This window comes from Nycticebus coucang, chromosome 17 (assembly GCF_027406575.1).
Source record: "Nycticebus coucang isolate mNycCou1 chromosome 17, mNycCou1.pri, whole genome shotgun sequence".
Lineage (NCBI taxonomy): Eukaryota > Metazoa > Chordata > Mammalia > Primates > Lorisidae > Nycticebus > Nycticebus coucang.
Window position 1 is genome coordinate 72235170 of NC_069796.1, and position 18407 is coordinate 72253576.

Below are 18407 nucleotides of genomic sequence, written 5' to 3' on the forward strand. Positions count from 1 at the left end.
CCACCGTGCTGGGCACCCGCAGGTGATTCTCACGTGCAGTCAGGACTGAGGCCCACTATTTAAAATCCTTTATTATTTTTGTTATCAACCAGGACAGGCAGATTGAGAACAGTGTTTTGAATACCTGGAAGATGACAGCTGAGCATATCTGTGTGCCTGATGGTACTTGGGACCTTTGTGACAACACAGGACACTCTCTAAGATCCAGCGCGGAGGGCAGTTGAAGTCGGTGCCTGAGAGCAGAGCTATCAGCACCCGACTGTGCCCTATGTGCCCTTTGTGTTTGACGGGGAGAGAGAGCTGAGCTGACAGGTGTCAGAGTCATAGATAAAGTAACAAGCCCAAGACCCAAGTCTTTAATCACATAGTGCCATGGTATAGGCGAGAGGCTGAAACCAAGGGGGAAAGAGCGCTCACTCCCCTGTTCCATTTCCCACGGGGAATGGTGTACTCATCAGGATGGAGTGGACCAGCGCACTCAGGGCAGTGTTGAAGGAGCCCCAATGCACGACTGTGGCAGTTTCAGTGACTCCGACATCTGTCAGCTCTCTCTCCCTCTCAAACACCAGCAATAGGATTATCTACAGCTCGGCTCTCAGGCACAGACTTTGACTGCCCTTTTTGTTGGGTCTCAGGGAGTATCTTGAGGGAGTTGTCACAGAGGCCTCAAGTACCTGCAGGCACCACAGGAATGCTCAGCTGTTGTTTTCCAGGTGCTATCCTCAATCTGCCTATGCCAGTTGTGAGGGGAAGGGCTAGGAGTAGAGAATTACTGAGCTGATGGACAGTGTTGTCAAGCTTCCTCACTCTTTTTTTTTTTTTTTTGTAGAGACAGAGTCTCACTTTATGGCCCTCGGTAGAGTGCCGTGGCTCACAGCAACCTCCAACTCCTGGGCTTAAGTGATTCTCTTGCCTCAGCCTCCTGAGTAGCTGGGACTACAGGCGCCCGCCACAACGCCCAGCTAATTTTTGTTTGCAGTTCAGCCGGGGCCGGGTTTGAACCCACCACCCTCGGTATATGGGGCCGGCGCCTTACCAACTGAGCCACAGGGGCCTCCCAAGCTTCCTCACTCTTGAGGGCCTCCGCCCAAGGCCTCAGGTAAGGGGGCCTAGGAATGAAGGTGAAGAGGCTGGGAAGAGCATGAGTATGGGAGGGAGGGTGCTGAGGCCTTGGCTGTGACTCCAGAGACTGCAAGGCCTGGGCTGTGCACAAAGTACGGTGCGAGAAGGGCAGCCTTTCTCTGAGGGCACCAGGGAAAGCTTTGCCATTGCGCTTGCTCAGGTCTAAAACAGTCACATGGGTGTGTAAACAGGGGCCGGCTACCCCAGTGCTTAGCTCTTCTTACAGACTCGGAGTAGTGGCTCCCAGCACTTAAGTTGGTTTGAGTGAGAGTTTGGGTCACTTGAGCAAAAGCATTTATGTATCTCTCCAAAATTTCATTTAATTCTCACATTTGCTGTTTCTGTTCCCCGGTGGCCACCAAACCCTGTATCTACTGCTCTCCAGCTACTCCAGAGGCTGAGGCAGGAGCTTGAGCCCAGGAGTTTAAGGCCAGCCTGTGCAACATAGCAAGACCCAGTCTTTGAAAAAAAGATTCCAAGATGGCCTTCCTCTTTTCACAATACTGAGAAGATTTCAGATTAAAGTAACATGGAAATGGGACCAAGATAAAACAGAATGTAATTTCGGTTTGCTTGGCCAGAATTGGTCAAATCATATATTTCATAATCATGGTCCTAAGAGAAAACTGATGTGTTGACCTAGAGTTATTTTGTACGTTTTTAATTTTTTTTGAGAAAAAAAATCACTATGCTGCCTGGGTAGAGTGCCTTGGTGTCATAGTTCACAGCAACCTCACGCTCCTGGGCTCAAGTGATCCTCTTGTTTCAGCCTCCCAAGTAGCTGGGACTACATGAGTCTGCCACAATGCCCGGCTAGTTTTTCTATTTTTAGTAGAAACGGTGTCTCACTCTTGCTCAGGCTGGTCTTGAACTCCTGAGCTCAGGCAATCCTGCCACCTTGGTGTCCCAAAATACTAGAATTATGGGTGTGAGTCACCGTGCCCAGCATATTCTGTCTTTTAAAACAAGCTTTAGGGCAGTGTCTGTGGCTCAGTGGGTAGGTCGCCAGCCCCATATATTGAGAGGGGTGGATTCGAACCTGGCCCCAGCCAAACTGCCGGGCATTGTGGTGGGCGCCTGTAGCCCCACGTACTTGGGAGCCTGAGGCAAGAGACTCAACAAAGCCCAGGAATTGGGCTTTCTCAATTGGGGTGATAAAATAAGACTCTGTCTCAAAAAACAAAAACAACAACAAAAAAAACAAGTTTATCGGGAGGCTGAGGCAGGAGAATCGCTTGGGCCCAGGAGTTGGAGGTTGCTGTGAGCTGTATGATGCCATGGCACTCTACCAAGGGCCATAAAGTGAGACTCTGTCTCTACAAAAAAAAACAAACAAGTTTACTGGCCAGGTGTGGTGGCTCACACCTGTAATCCTAGCACCCTGGGAGGCCCAGGTGGATGGATCACTTGAGCTCACGAGTTCGACACCAGCCGGAGCAAGAGAACCTATCTCTACTAAAAATAAAAAAAAAGCTGAGACAAGAAGATCCCTTGAGCCCAAGAGTTTGAGGTTGCTGTGAGCTATGATGTACAGTACTCTAAGGGCAACAGAATGAAACTCTGCCTAAATAAATGAATGAATGAATGAATAAAGCTTTACTGAGGTCTAGGTACAACACATTGCATATATTTAAAACCATGTGGTGAGTTTTGACATATGTGCACATGTGAAACCATCACAATGAAGATGATGGATTTATCCATCATGCCTGTAAGTTTCTTCCTTTGTAATCCCTGTCTCCTTCAACCCTGGGAGCCACACTGTAATGCCCTAACTCCATTTTGTACATAGAGCCAGACTTACTCAATTTTGCTAAGGAGTTTGCTAAGGGCTTTCAACACTCACCCTTTAAGCTCAGCTGAAAGCTGCAGAATTTAACAAAAACTGCAAAATCCTGTGAAACCACAGCTCTCCCTTGTAAGCACTCCCCTCGCCCTCTAACCTTACAAGTGTTGGCTTTTATGAAACTCAGCTTGCATTTAGGACTCCCCTTCCCCTACTGAAAAAGCACCTTATAAAAAGTTTGTACCCCTGCTTCTTCAAAGTGTGGAGACTTTGAGGCGTAAGCCTGCTCTTGACCACCGGCCAATAAAGGACCCCTGATTCATTCGGACTCAGTGTGCTGGTGTTTCTCTATTCCACTCGCTTTGGGTATAATACCACCACCACAAAGGAGAAAGGATAGTTTTTCCAACAAGTCGTGCTGTTGTTATAGCTCACAGCAACCTCCAACTTGGACTCAAGTCATGCATAGTGTTACAGCTCACAGCAACCTCCAACTTGGACTCAAGTGATCCTCTTGCCTCAGTTTTTACTATTTTTAGTAGAGAAAGGGTTTCAATTTTTGCTCAGCCTGGTCTCGAACTCATGAGTTCAAGCAATCCACCCGCCTCAGCCTCCCGGAGTGCTAGGATTACAGGTGTGAGCCACTGCACCCATCCTGTTTTCCAGTTTCTTATAGTTAAGGAGTTACTATTCAGTCCAGCAACTCACTGTTTATACCAAAGAAAAAAAACATGTCCACCCCAAAACTTGTATGTAAATGTACAAGTGAACAGAAAAATAAATTGTGCTATCTCCATCCAATGGAATATTGCTCAGCAGTAAAAAGAACGCTACTGATACAACATGGATTAACCTCAAAAACATTATGCCGGGCGGCACCTGTGGCTCAAAGGAGTAGGGTGCCAGCCCCATATGCCGGAGGTGGCAGGTTCAAACCCAGCCCCGGCCATAAACTGCAAAACAAAACAAAACGAACAATTATGCCCAGAGAAAGCAGACCCAAGTTGTACTACAGCAAATACATAGGAACAGAAAGAGCTATACAGAACCTAGACAAGGGAAACTGGTTCAATTCATAGGGAAACTTTAGAAAACACAAAATTAATCTAGTGTGGTGACAGGGAGTGAATCAGGGTTGCCTAGGGATGGGGATGGGAGGAGACTCATAGGATGGTCAAGGGAACTTTTTGGAATGATGGAAATGTCTGAGAGTTATATGGGTGTATAAATTTATCAAACTTATTTAAATGTATAATTAAAGTATTATTGTACTTAAACATACTTCAATAAAGTAGGTTATAAACAGGTCTAAAACCAAAATTAAAATCGGTAAGAGTAGTTACAAATTTACTGAGATCATTTTTTGAACAAACAGTTGCCCTTAAAACCTGAAAGTGTTTAAGAAAATCTGAAAACACACGGTATCAGACTAATCTTATTCAAATCATACTACATAACACCTAAAGAAAAACTCCTCTATGTAACATATACAGTATCCAGAGGATTGGTTTCAGCATCCCCCAATACCAAAATCCATGGATGCTTAAGTCCACTATATAAAATGCTGCAGTTGCACAACCCACATACACTACATATTCCTCCCACATATTAAAAATAATCTCTAGATTATTTATAATACCTAACACAAATTTTAAAATTTGTATTTTTTATTGTCATTTAAAATTTTTATTTTAATATTTTCCAACCATAGTTGGTTGAATCCACAGATGTGAAATTCCTGGATGCAAGTTTAGCTGCTTTAATTCTTCCAGTGTTTTTTTTTTTTTTTTTAATTAATTTGGGGTAGGCCAGGGGCAGTGGCTCACGCCTGTAATCCCAGTCCTCCGGGAGGCCGTGGCAGGTTGATTGCTTGAGCTCAAGAACAGCCTGAGCGAGAGCGAGACCGTCTCTAAAAATAGCTAGTCATTGGGCGGCGCCAGTGGTTCAGTGAGTAGGGCACCGGCCCCATATACCAAGAGTGGTGGGTTCAAACCCAGCCAGCCCTGGCCAAACTGTAACAAAAAAACAGCCGGGCACTGTGGCAGGTGCCTGTAGTCCCAGCTACTTGGGAGGATGAGGCAAAAGAATTGCCTAAACCCAGGAGTTGGAGGTTGCTGTGAGTTGTGTAATGCCACGGCACTCTACTGAGGGAGACAAAGTGAGACTTTGTCTTAAAAAAAAATAGCTGGGCATTGTGGCAGCATCTATAGTCCCAGCTACTGGGAAGGCTGAGGATTGCCTGAGCACAAGAGTTCGAGGTTGCTGTGAGATGTAACACCCAAGGCACTCCACCCAGGGTCATAAAGTGACTCTGTGGAGAAGAGAGGAGAGGAGAAGAGGAAGGGGAGGGGAGAGGAGAGGAGAAAAATCTGGGTTAGTTGGACTACAAATTCTTGCTAGAAAAAGCTGAACAAAATGGGCTCTTCACTGCAAAAGAACATACTCTTCCTGGTTTTGGCAATCTTGTTAGTTTCCAGAAACTCTAAATGTTACCTTTAAAAAAGCCCAGGCTGAGAAAGAGCACTTAATTACACATCCAGTCAACTGCACTTTGGGGTATTTTTTAGCCTCTGGGAAAAATAACATTAAAATGTACCAATATTTTATAAGAATATAAAATCCCATGGATAAATCAAGGTTTCCCAAGTTTGTTTTTGGGAAAACCCCCAAACCCAGGCCTACCCTCTCCAACCCAGAAGCCTAGGACTACCTTAAATTAGCAATTTTTACAGGTTAGATGTAGAAACATTCACAATGTTTGCTCAATACACACTGTACTTGAGGACTATGTCTAATAGAAATGACATCTTGTGCTGTCAATAGAACCCAATACAAACTCCCCCCCCACTTAGAATGTCTGTATCAAATGAAGCATTTAGCTTTAAGCTTGTATTAATTTCTGCTCTTTAGTAGCTTACATCTAAGTGCTTGCAATAGCACTACTTCTGTATTTGGATAGGTAACCTCCATTTTGAATCTAGTACTCGTATTTCCACATCAGTTTTTCCCTTCGTCAACATCTCCCATCTTTTTTATCCCAGTTATTGCTTCTTGGATTGTTTTAAACAGAATATATATTTCACACATCAGCATGGGAGTCATGTTCACATTTTGAACCATTCCTACATGTCTGGAGTCAAGACAATCATATAATTGGAAAACACAGGGGTCAAACTTCCAATTTAACCCCTCATATATTAAGAAAAATCAAAGCTTTACTTTTTAAAAAATTTTTAATAGGCATTGCTTATTAAAAAAATAAAATGAAATTTTGGTTTAGAGAACATGTGTATGAAATAACCGTTCCAAACCTAACCCACCAGAGTGCTATGTGTTCCAGCATCTCTCCTGAAGAGCCCATCTAAGACTTGGTAAGAACTCTTGCAAATATTTATTTATGATGTAGAGTATCATGGTCTCATTTCAAGGACAACCTTTTCACATGTTAATAAAGCTAAATCTTACATTTCATGAAAGCCTGAATCTCTCAGACTAAACCTTGTGCTAACGGTAGAGGGAGGTGGGCAACTGTAGTTACATCTACCTTTCTGCAGAAAGACCTAGATAGAGAACACTTTCTCTGCAATTAATTAATTCAGCGAGTACTGATTTATTCAGTGACTTTGCTGTGTCAGGTCCTAGAGATACAAAAGTGAACAGGACTTTACAAAGTCCTTGCTCTCATCGAGTTTACATTCTATTGTAGTTAATTCAGTTAAAACCAGAACCTTACATTTAGTCGGAGTGGAAATGTAGGCATGCAGTATGTAAAATAAATAAAAAGATACACATAGTAAACAACTTCTCAGAATTTATTTAGAAAGTAGAAAATAAAAGGCATGATTCTAATATTTATTTAGAATATGAACAAAATTAGAAAAAGTTAAAACTACAGAAAAGAGGGCAGAGTTCCTGAAGCTGGCTTAATGGCCACGTAATACGAACAAACCAAACCCAAGTTTGTTTCATGCAAATAAGTGTTAAGAATATGGGAATGTTTATAGAACAGGCTGCAACAAATGTTAAAATTCACATTAAGAAACTATACATAAATGAAAAAATAAATTAGGCAAATTTACAAGAAATGTTTTACAGATTACAATAGACTATAACTTAAGTTTATTATGAATAAAATTTTGTAGTACATCATACATTTTTACATCACAGATTCAGTGTTAGAATTCAGACATGATACACCTTAGACTGGACAAGAATAATAATATAAAGAATAAGGCAACTTAAACTGAAATGGTATATCTTGTTAAGTAAAATTAACCCCCAAATTAGAGGATTTCTTAGATTCGAACACAAAAACATCTAGAAGTGATTTAGTCAATAACTGGGCAGACTTAAGACAAATGCTACTCAAGTGCAGTTACATCAGAGTTTAGCTATAGTTCAAATAAAAAATAAATGCATAAGACATGACAAAGCCACCTTAACATCACTTACATCCTAGTGCCATTAATTATATTTGGGACATGGATATTAGGATATTGGTTTTAGTTCTATAAAGTTATCATTTCTTTCCAAATGTTGTGGATTAAACTAAAAGGGGCCACCCAGAGAAAAGTGGCAAATTTCAAAATAGCTTTATACCTGTGACATCTATTGACTGAGCCAGATGGTATCAAGATGAAGTTCAGACGTACATTATAAAGCTAAATTTTATGTAGATTTTACAAATTGTATCAAAACTAAAATGTCTTCTTGGAAAACTACTGAAACTATAAGCATGGCAAGGTATAAAAGACGGTCTAGAAATTAAAAAATGAGCAATATCCTATAATTTAATTAGCTGCATATTTAGCAATGCTTTGTATAGAAATTTTGAGGAAAATAATTAGTTGCATAATTACACAATTCAAGATCTTTTGAGATAAGAGCCTCACTTTGTTGCCCTCAGTAGAGTGCTGTAGCATCACAGCTCACAGCAACCTCAAATTCTTGGGCTCAAGCGATTCACTTGCCTCAGCCTCCTGAGTAGCTGGGACTACAGGTGCCCACTACAATGCCTGATTATTTTTAGAGATGAGGTCTCACTCTGGCTTAGGCTGGTCTTGAACCTGTGAGCTCAGGCAATCCACCTGCCTGAGGCTCCCAGAGTGCTAGGATTACAGGCATGAGCTACTGCACCCAGCCCACAATTCAAAATCTTGATTTTAACCTCATTTACTACTTTGAAAAATACATTCCTTATTAGTTCTTTTAAATACAAAATTAGCTGCAGTTGCAGCCAAAAGACTGAAGATCTAAAAGAAAACTAACCTTTTGACTACAGGTGCTAAAATGTAAATAAAGTATTTTTTAGATTTTCTTAAGGAAAAAAAAAAATCAACTTGCCCCCAAACACATCATACACCCCTAACTGTAGTACCTAAAATCCCATTATCAGCTTATTACTACATTTATTTTAAATAGTAAGGTAGAAATGTGAGATATGTCCATCTGATTATTCCAAATATAAAGGAAAAAGTATTTTAGGTCTTCAATAGATCTGATGAAGACATGACTGCTATGTATGACACATCCACCAACTTTCTTACTCAGTAATGGACTTTGCCCAGGCTGGACTGCAAGTCCTGGGCTTAAGCATTCCTTTTATCTCAACTTTCCGAGTAGCTGGGACTATTAAACTTTTGTTTTATAAATTTTGTGTTGGACAAAAGAAATAAGTAATTCTAGGAGAGGTTCATCCCACATCTATCCCACTGAAAATGATCAGAAATAAGGAAGAGCTTAAAGAAAAAAGCCACTAAAAATCCCAAGTATATCTAATACAGACGGTTCTTGACATATTGTGGTCTAATTTTTCGACTTTACCAAGCAGCAAAAATGATACACATTCACTAGCAACTGTACTTTGAATTTTGTATTTTAATTATCACTCAGGTAATGATATATGGCACAATATAAGATGAACTGAACATCTTAATATAAATTTAGCTTTGGGTTAGATGATTTTGCCTAACTGCAGGCTAATGTAAATGTTCTGAACATGCTGAATGTAGGCTAGGGTAAAAACTACTATGTTTGGTAGATTAGATGTATTAAATGCATTTCAACTTACGATATTTTCAACACACAATGGGTTTACCAAGACATGACCCATTTTAAGTCAAGAAACATCTGTATTCTACTGACATCTGTGAATTCAGTGGGATGTCTTCTTTTGTACAATGATAAAGTTATAACACCCATATAATTTTGAAGTTAATACAGTAAAAATTCCAGATACCTTTACGGATTAAAATACACACACATACACAAACACATATATATATCTCACAGGCAGTAAAATAGTATTATGAGAATAACTAATATCATTCTATTGGTTTGGTAAGAATCCAAAACCTAGTACCCATTAATATATACCAGGAAAAATTATGTAATAATTATGAAAATATAAGCATTAATAACTCCAAACCATGATACTAAATGTTGGGAAAAAAATTGTTTTTGATATCCCACATACTGCCATGAATAAAGCAATGATCTTTCTCAGGATCCTGACAACTGAACTCATTTCCCATTGTAACAAACCAATTCATTTTACAAATAAAGTAACTGTAAAATAACCAGTGACTAGTGCTATTTCTAAAACAACCCAATTATGACACTCTACCCACTGAATATACAGGAAATGCAAATAACAGGGACTGCTGTAAGAAACATTCCATTGTAAAGTAGAAATTATTCAAAATTTAGGTATGGCAGAAAAGTCAGATTTACTTTCACACCACCATTATTTTGAATAGGGTATTCAAATACTTTCAAGGAAGAAAAAAATTTTTTTGGTCTTTACTGATTATTAGACTCAGTAGAAAATATGAGACTACTCTCTTAAATGTTGGAAACAGGCAGGAATATAAAGCACATTATTTTCACAGATTATTTGTGACAGAAACAAAGTTGGCTGAATTCTTTCGGCATTAGATTAAAACACTAGAATAAACAAACATTAGCTTATTTGGAAATAGAACATCATTGCTGTTTCATGGCAAATCACTTTAAATGAGGTGAAAGAGATTACAAAAGGCAATGTATTTCTAACGCTTTGTTTTCACATACCACAGAACGGTTAAATGCAAAATAATGTACACCCATTTTAATTATCCTCTATCAGTTTTTATGTGGCTTTAAAGAATTTCTTAACTATATACTCTCAAATGCGATAGACTAAAAACCATAAAGTGCTCAACAGAAAAAAAAAAACAGTATGACTCAACAGAAAAAAAAACAGTATAGTAAGTGGAGTGGTTATAAGAACATTTGAAAACTATTGTCAACCTAATCTTTCCACTAAAGAATGCAATCTTAAAAATCAAGGCAAGATGTAAGGGACTACTTCTTTTGTTTTTGTTTTTGAGACAGTCTCACTATGTCGCCCTCAGTATAGTGCGCTGGCATCATAGCTCACAGCAACCTCAAACTCTTGGGCTTAAGTCATTCTCCTGCCTCAGCCTCTCAAGTAGCTGGGACTACAGATGCCCGCCACAACGCCCAGCTATTTTTTGCTGCAGTTGTCATTGTTGTTTAGCTGGCCTGGGTGGGGTTCGAACCTGCCAGCCTTGGCTTATGTGGCTGGCGCTGTAACCACTGTGCTACGGTCACCAAGCCTAAGGGACTACTCTTTGAAGGAAAGAATACTACTGGAAAAAGAGGAAGATTTTCATTTTGAGCTGCAGATATGGCCTTGAACTGATACTTAAAAAACAGCAATCAGACGTACAATCAAAGGCAAGAACAAAAACAAATTTTTTTAAGGAGTCCAATATTTGGCAAATAATCCAAACCTCTCCAAGGGCTTTCAATTATCATGTATATAACTGGCAATGATATTGACCTTACCCAAACTAATAGTCCCCCCTAATTTCCCACCTATTTAGAGTAGTTGAGCAAGGAATTGCCATGTTAAAAATTACATGGCAGGTCTAATAATAATACTTAGTCTTTAAGTCTGGGTGTAGAACTAAAAGGCATTAGATCTTCAAGTCTCTAGTTAAAAGGCTATCTTTTTGAGGGGAGTGGTAAGGATGGTGATTCATTCTGGATCTTATGTTCTTCACCAAGCCCCATGGCAAATCAACAACTCTGTGCCTTGACATTTGAAAAAGTTATCAGATTTTTAAGAATGAAAATTAAGTTGAGAATCAGTTATAAGGAAGATTCTTTCCTGTGTAAAGAGTAAAAATGAATTTAAAAAGGTCTCTTTTTAGTCCTTTAGTTTAAAATTGGCTGTTCAACTTTTAAAAGGTTGGCTATTCAAGTTCAATTAGAATTTTAGAAATAAGTCAATTTTAGAAATTAAGTCAATGGAATCATTTCTTTCAAGGAAGGAAAATGTATTTTGAAGACTGTTTAGAATTATCGGGATATATGTCTTGGATAATTTTATCAGCGTCACTAGAAAAATGATACATACTACAGTAAGATGACAAGATAGCAATATGAGATATTTTTGGAATGGTCAAAATATAGCGTGTCTGCATTAAAATAAATGATTTCTTATCTCTCTGCATTTTTTTTTTTTTTGGGCAGTTTCTGGCCGGGGCTGGGTTTGAACCTGCCACCTTCGGCATATGGGGCCAGCACCCTACTCCTTTGAGCCACAGGCGCCGCCCATCTCTCTGTATTTTTAAAAATAAGGTTCCTATTTTTTCCCCTCTGAAATGTTCTTTAAAGAGGCCAAGTTTAGAAAGCTTTGATGGACACACAATAGTTTTCATTTTAAAAAGGTAGCTCTAGAACTGTGCTGTCCAACACAGCAGCCACTAATCATATGTGGCTAATGAGCATTTGAAATAGTTAGTCCAAATTGTGATGTGCTTTAAGTACAAAACATACGCTAGTTTGAAGACTAAGGACCAACTGGGGGGGGGAAAAAAAAGAAAAGTAACACCCTCCTAAATAATTTTTTGTATTGATGACAGGTTGAAATAACATACTGGATATTTGGGCTAAATCAAAATATGTAATTAAAATAAATTTTACCTGTTGTTACTTAAAAAATGTAAAATTACATGTGGTTCACATTTTGTTTTTATTAGATAGCACTACTGAAGAACACAGAGCTCTGGGGCTTTACTATAACTGACCTCTTTACCACAGCATACTCATAGGGAATTTCTTCAGATCATAATAAAAAATTATAATCTTGGCAGCCTTCATACCACAATTCCAGAAATTCTAGGTGCCACATGGTTAAAAGCTAAGAGCAATAGTGGCAAGATGGTTGTTCACTTTACACACAGTTTAGCAGATAATTTCAGTTTCAAAGGACAAAACGTATGAATCATAGTTCCACATTACCCAAAGTACAGTGATCAAATTAAAAGACTTTGACCATTCCATTTTTTCTTAAAGACTGCCCTAAACCTATAATTGCTAATGTATAGTTTGCTACAGGTATAAAACTTATAATTATTACCGTTCAAATAGATTCGTACCTACACAGATGCCCCAAATAGAAACTTTTAAAATAAACCGAACTACTGACATGAATCCAAAGTTCCGAATAGTCTAAGTTCTAAAAAAAAATTAGCTTTACACGCTTCCCCCCAATACTCATTCATTACTTATATATTCATGGTCTTTAGGTAAACAAAACTGCATTTTAAATACTTGAGCACAAAATTTGAAAATTGCATGGAGAAATGCCTTTTCAAGTACCCCTTGATAGTCTACTGAAAACTGCTCTCTACTGAGCAAAATCATGGTTTGTAAAACACATTATTTCCTTTGTATAATATTAACACTTTTAAGTGCTTCAAAGTACACCCAAATTTATTAGTAATTTAGAGAGATGAATCCCCCAAGTCTTTTCACCTAATTAAACCATAAACTATAGACTTGAACTTCATTGAACTACTGGACTTCCAGTGTTATTGCCAACATAAAAATCTGAATTTTTTTTTTTTTTTTTGTAGAGACAGAGTCTCACTTTATGGCCCTCGGTAGAGTGCCGTGGCCTCACACAGCTCACAGCAACCTCCAACTCCTGGGCTTAAGCGATTCTCTTGCCTCAGCCTCCCCAGCAGCTGGGACCACAGGCACCCGCCACAACGCCCGGCTATTTTTTGGTTGCAGTTTGGCCGGGGCTAGGTTTGAACCCGCCACCCTCGGTATATGGGGCCGGCGCCTTACCAACTGAGCCACAGGCGCCATCCAAAATCTGAATTTTTTTTAACATTATACGAATGAAAATAGAGAATAAATTCCAAGGCAAAAGGATGTACAATTTTGGAATTATAATTCTTTTATCACCAGAATGTATGAAACACTGATTCTTTCACAATTCTGTAATATTGCCTCAGATTCCCACCAAGTTTTCAAATTCATTCTTTAGATTTCTGTTAACATTCATGTAGAATAAATGGACTTTGTTGCTGTTTTTAATAGAATAAGATGTTTAGATTTGATGGTTCAGATCTAATAAAAAGAAACTAAGTTTGGACTTAAGTGTTCTGTGTTCTTTACCACATTTAACAGGGTACTCAAACCACATTCCATCAGAATAGACGGAGAACTTCACTGGATCAACCCCCAAATAAGTAATTATAACTTAAAACAGTAAACATTCTACACATGTATTCATTAACTCATAAAATACAAGAAATCCAATGTCACCAAATATGTGCATTTTCCAGGGTTCATTTTAAAATTCAGGCTAAAAGGTAATAATAGTATTTCAGTTCAACTATGGCATTTGAGAAAAGTTACACTTCTGGGGAAAGATCATATAAACATGCTTTTTGGCAGAGGAATATGTTTAAAAAAACTATATTAATAATATTGCCTTCATATTTCTAAAATCACATAAAAATAATCATCTTTGATTGCCATTTCAATAATTTTTGAATACAGGGTATATCCTCTGCTCATCAGTAACCAAAACACATAAGAAAGACTTGTGACAAACATTCAGAATCAATTATCTTCATAAGCTAAACATTTCTGAGACAATTTGTGTTTGAACATACAGTACTACAATGTGGCTACATCAAATAAAAAGAAAATCTTTTGGAGAGAAAGCTCAGTTATAAGAGGCTGTATTGCATTTAAGAATTCAACACTGGCTATATACAATAGGGAAAACATTTCAAATAGAAATACTTCATGTTACCGAGTTCTCTCTTACTATGGCAATATTCAGCAGCTTATGACACTCTTTTATCCTTTGGTTCCCAGTGACAAACAATGTGATAATGCCTCTGGTTTCAGCTCTTCTTGGATGACATTTATTAACAGAGAGACCTGATGCTTTAGCTGAAATTTGGCAGCCCAAGAAGTGCACCAACTGCTCCAAAGTATCCCTGTGTAATTTTAAAGCAATTGTTAATGTAGTGTAGCTTTTAAATTAGCATGCGATATTAACCAGTTAAGAACACATTTCTGTATAATCTGTTTGTTTAATAACATTTATTTGGAAATCTACTGTATTTCACTCTTCCTATATGTGGGTCATTACGAAAGTTTTGAGATACACAAAAATTGAGAAATGGTAATATCCTCCAGGCAACACCAATAAGCCTATCAAACTGAAACTTACATCGGTCAATCAGAAAGGACACTGTTGACCATGTTTCCTGGAAGTGAAAAAACGGACCATAATACTGCCTGTCTCAAAACTTTCATACTGATCTACACAAAACTTTAAAAAATACATTTTTAACGTGTTGCTTTTAGATACCAAAGCTACCAGGACTATAACAGTAATTCTTCACTCCCTTCCTTTCACTCAACAAACTTTCTGCAGCTCTAACCCAACACTCTAACTGCATGTTACCCTGTGGAGTTGCAGAGAGCACACCATTCTGATATGAGAATGGTACAGTGACAATGGAAAAAGGAAGCTTTTTAATGTGTTATTTATAACAATATAATCATCTGACTCTGATTATAAACAAAACAAGTTAAATGTGCTTAATCCAAAACATTATGTTGACCAATAATTGCTCAGATCAGAATTTAACAGGATGTAGTAAATGAATAAGAAAAAAAATCTTAAAGAAAATTTCAAATGCTGGCTGGGCGCAGTGGCTTATTCCTGTAATCCTAACACTCTGTGAGGCCAAGGCAGGTGGATTGTCCGAGCTTACTGGTTTGAGACCGGCCTAAACAAGTTCAAGATTCCATCTCTAAAAAAATAGCTGGACATTGTAGCAGGCACCTGTAGTCCCAGCTACTTGGGAGGCTGAGACAAGAGAATTACTTGAGCCCCAGAGTTTGAGGTTGCTGTGAGCTATGATGTCATAACACTCTACTGAGGGCAACAAAGTGAGACTTTATCTAAAAAAAAAAAAAAGAAAAAGAAAGAAAATTTCAAATGCTAACAGTGGCTACTTCTGGTGGTGGGGTTTGGGGCAGCGGTGGTAGGATTAAGAAGAATTTTTATTGCCAAATCATATAGTTTTGTATTGTTCACATTTAATGTTTGCAATTTTAGGGTGGTGATGGGGGGGGGGGAAGCAAAGAAAAGAAACATTTAAAAACAAAACAAAATACCCACTAAATACACATGTACCTCAGGTATCTGAGGAACTCGACATATTTCCTATTGTTCCCTTGTTCAGAAAAACTGTGAAATTCTAATTTTAATGGGGTGCCTACTAGTTTATAATAACTCCCTTTACTGAAACTGAAGTGAAGAAATCAGTAATCTGTAGTTTCATAAATATAAATAAATATAAAGCAATATATAAAATTTTTAAATAAGAGAACATTAAAAAAAAATCGATGAAATATTTTTCTGTACCTCATGTTCTAGAAACAATGCTTTCAGTTGACCTTTTGACCAATAATCCAGTGCATATGCCAGAAGTTTCATTGAAAGAGTATTGACACGTAAAAAATTTCCAACAAAGACAACTCTGTTTATTTTCTAAAAGAAAAGAACAAAGAAAACAACTTGTAAAAGGAATTATTAGATAAATTTTATAATATAAAACATTTACAAATACAGTCATTTTAAAATGTAAATAACTACCTTTTATTAGCATTACTGGCTCACAGCTCCACTACCCTGAATATTTAAAAGTTAATTCTGGACATACAGAAAGTACAAGACCAAGAGCAAACCCTAATGTGGACTACAGTTCATGGATTTTAACACACTCTGTTGTGGGATGCCAACATTTGTGTGTGTGTGTATGTGGGGGGGAGTGTGTGTGCATGTGTAAGGAATAAGATGGGAACTCTGTACTTTCCACTCAATTTTCACTGTGAATCCAAAACCGTTCCACAAAATAAAGTCTATTAAAAAAATAAAAGGTTCTAGAAAGATCCTAGGAAAGATTATAGGTGAGATTTGTTTTAGAAAATGGCCAATAAATAGGCCACATGTGGTGGCTCACACCTATAATCCTAGCACTTTGAGAGGCCAAGAGGGGCAGATTGCTTGAGCTTAGGAGTTCAAGACTACCCTGAGCAAGAGTGAGACCTTGCCTTTACTAAAAATAGAAAAATTAGCCCGGCATTAAGGTGGGCTCCTAGCTACTCAAGAAGCTAAGGCATGAGGATAGCTTGAGCCCAAAGAGTCTGAGGTTGCTGTGATGATGCTACGGTACTCTAGCCAGGGCGAGTCATAAAAAAAAAAAAAAGAAAGAAAAAAAAGCCAATAAATAATCCATCTAAGAAAGCAATTTGAAGAGATATCATTGATGAGATTAAAGGAATGAAACCAAGTATTTTATTTATTTATTTTCGAGACAGAGTCTTATTATGTTGCCCTCGGCAGAGTGCCATGGTGATACAGCTCACAGAAACCTCGAACTCCTGGGCTTAGGCGATTCTCTTGCCTTAGCCTCCCAAGTAGCCGGGACTACAAGTGCCCACCACAACACCCAGCTATTTTTTTGTTGCAGTTATCATTGTTGCAGTTGTTTAGCTGGCCCAGGCTGGGTTCAAACCTGCCAACCTCGGTGCATATGGCTGTGGCATCGTCAACAATGTGCTACGGGGGCCAAGCCATGAAGCCAACTATTTAAAAATGCATTTAGGGTAAAATAAGCAGTAAACATGTCTGTATACTGAAATACACATTCAACACTGACAAACAGCTGTACTATATTTTTTGAAGAGTAACACTGACTGAGGTACTGGCACACATAGTCAACCCCTTGGATTCTAGCAGTCTCTGTTCCCAGACTGATTCATCAAGTCATTTCTGTTAAAATTCCACACATGCTAATTTTCTCAGGTGCCTCCATGATAACCAGTGTTTCAATCTCCAGAAAATTTACTTCTATTACTACAGTACAGTACTATGTTGACTTTTAAGTAAAAATCTTTGTTCACTGAGTCTGTCAATGTAAACCATGGCCTTAATTACCGTTAAGTCAATTGGGCAGTGGACATGTAGATATACATGGCTAAGAACAAAGGTCCCAGATTAGTACCTGATGCCATTCTCTGTCCCATTCACAATCTTCTTTACCCTGTTTAATTTTCTTTTTTAAAAATACAGGCCTTATCACCTAATACATACTAAACAACTGACTTGTCAGAAATCTTTGTTCCTGGGGTATCTGAGATACCCCAAGTGTCTAGAATAATGCCTGGCATGTGGTATTCTATAAATATTTGCTCAATTAATAAATGAGTGAATGGACAAATAAAGGGTTCCTTCAAAAAAGCAAACTTCTCAATTCATATAGTTTTTGAGTTTTATAAAAATTAAATGGGCAAATGTCTAGTACATGAAGGTGGAATTATATCCCAACTAGATGACCAATCTAACAGTATATGCTTTTCACACTGTTCTTGGAGCAAGCAATACACAAACCCTCAAATACCACATGAAGAACAAGTCTCAATGCCTTCATAGCCCTGTACAATGCTGCTTGATCCATATGCAACAAGGCAGCACTGTAAAGAAGCCGAGGGCAGTAAGAAAACTTCCAAGTATTTCACTAATCAAACACAGTATTAACAGTAAAACGGCTTTCATTCGTTATCTCAAAATGTCTTATGCTTAGAAAAAAAGATTCCTTTACAGCCTCAAGAAATTTAGGTTATATGTTTCTGGAAAGGTTTCTGTATAACTTTAAATTCTAAACATCTTTATATCCTATTCAGTTTGTATTATCGGCTACTTTTGGACTAGATCTCAATCTTAGAGGCCACGTTAAGGAAAAAGAAGTCCTCTAGCAGGGCACAAAACTCCAAATTCACATTTTCATATAATTAAAGTTTTTTTGTTTTTTTTTTTACCTCATTAACAGCACACATTCGTGCCACAGAACCAATGTTATTGGTGATAGTAACTAAAGTAGCTCTTGCCAGATCTTCTTTACTGACAGATTCTCGCTTCTCTTTATAAATCATATTCCCAAAACTGCAGAGAAATAAAAAATAGTCAAATATGCTGGTAACAAGCCACATTTTATGTATTAGCAGACCTATGACCTAGATATTTTTTATAAAATTAAGATCAAAAGAGTAAAAACAGAGATAAGATAAAAACAAATTAACAAAAATTGACACAAAGATACATTAG

The 18407-nt window shown here is 38.0% G+C and overlaps 1 protein-coding gene across 2 annotated transcripts in view; it reads right to left on the reverse strand.

Annotated features, from left to right (window-relative positions):
• Positions 1-6701: 6701 nt before the first annotated feature.
• Positions 6702-18407, reverse strand: part of PANK3 (pantothenate kinase 3) — a 31932-nt gene continuing 20226 nt past the window's right edge. For both annotated transcript variants that reach the window (XM_053566926.1, XM_053566927.1), the window contains 3 exons: positions 18122-18245; positions 15666-15791; positions 6702-14223 (listed from right to left, as the gene is read on the reverse strand). In XM_053566926.1, the coding sequence (XP_053422901.1) occupies positions 14173-14223; positions 15666-15791; positions 18122-18245 (301 nt within the window). In that variant the 3' untranslated portion in view covers positions 6702-14172. The remainder of the gene's footprint in view (positions 14224-15665; positions 15792-18121; positions 18246-18407) is intronic.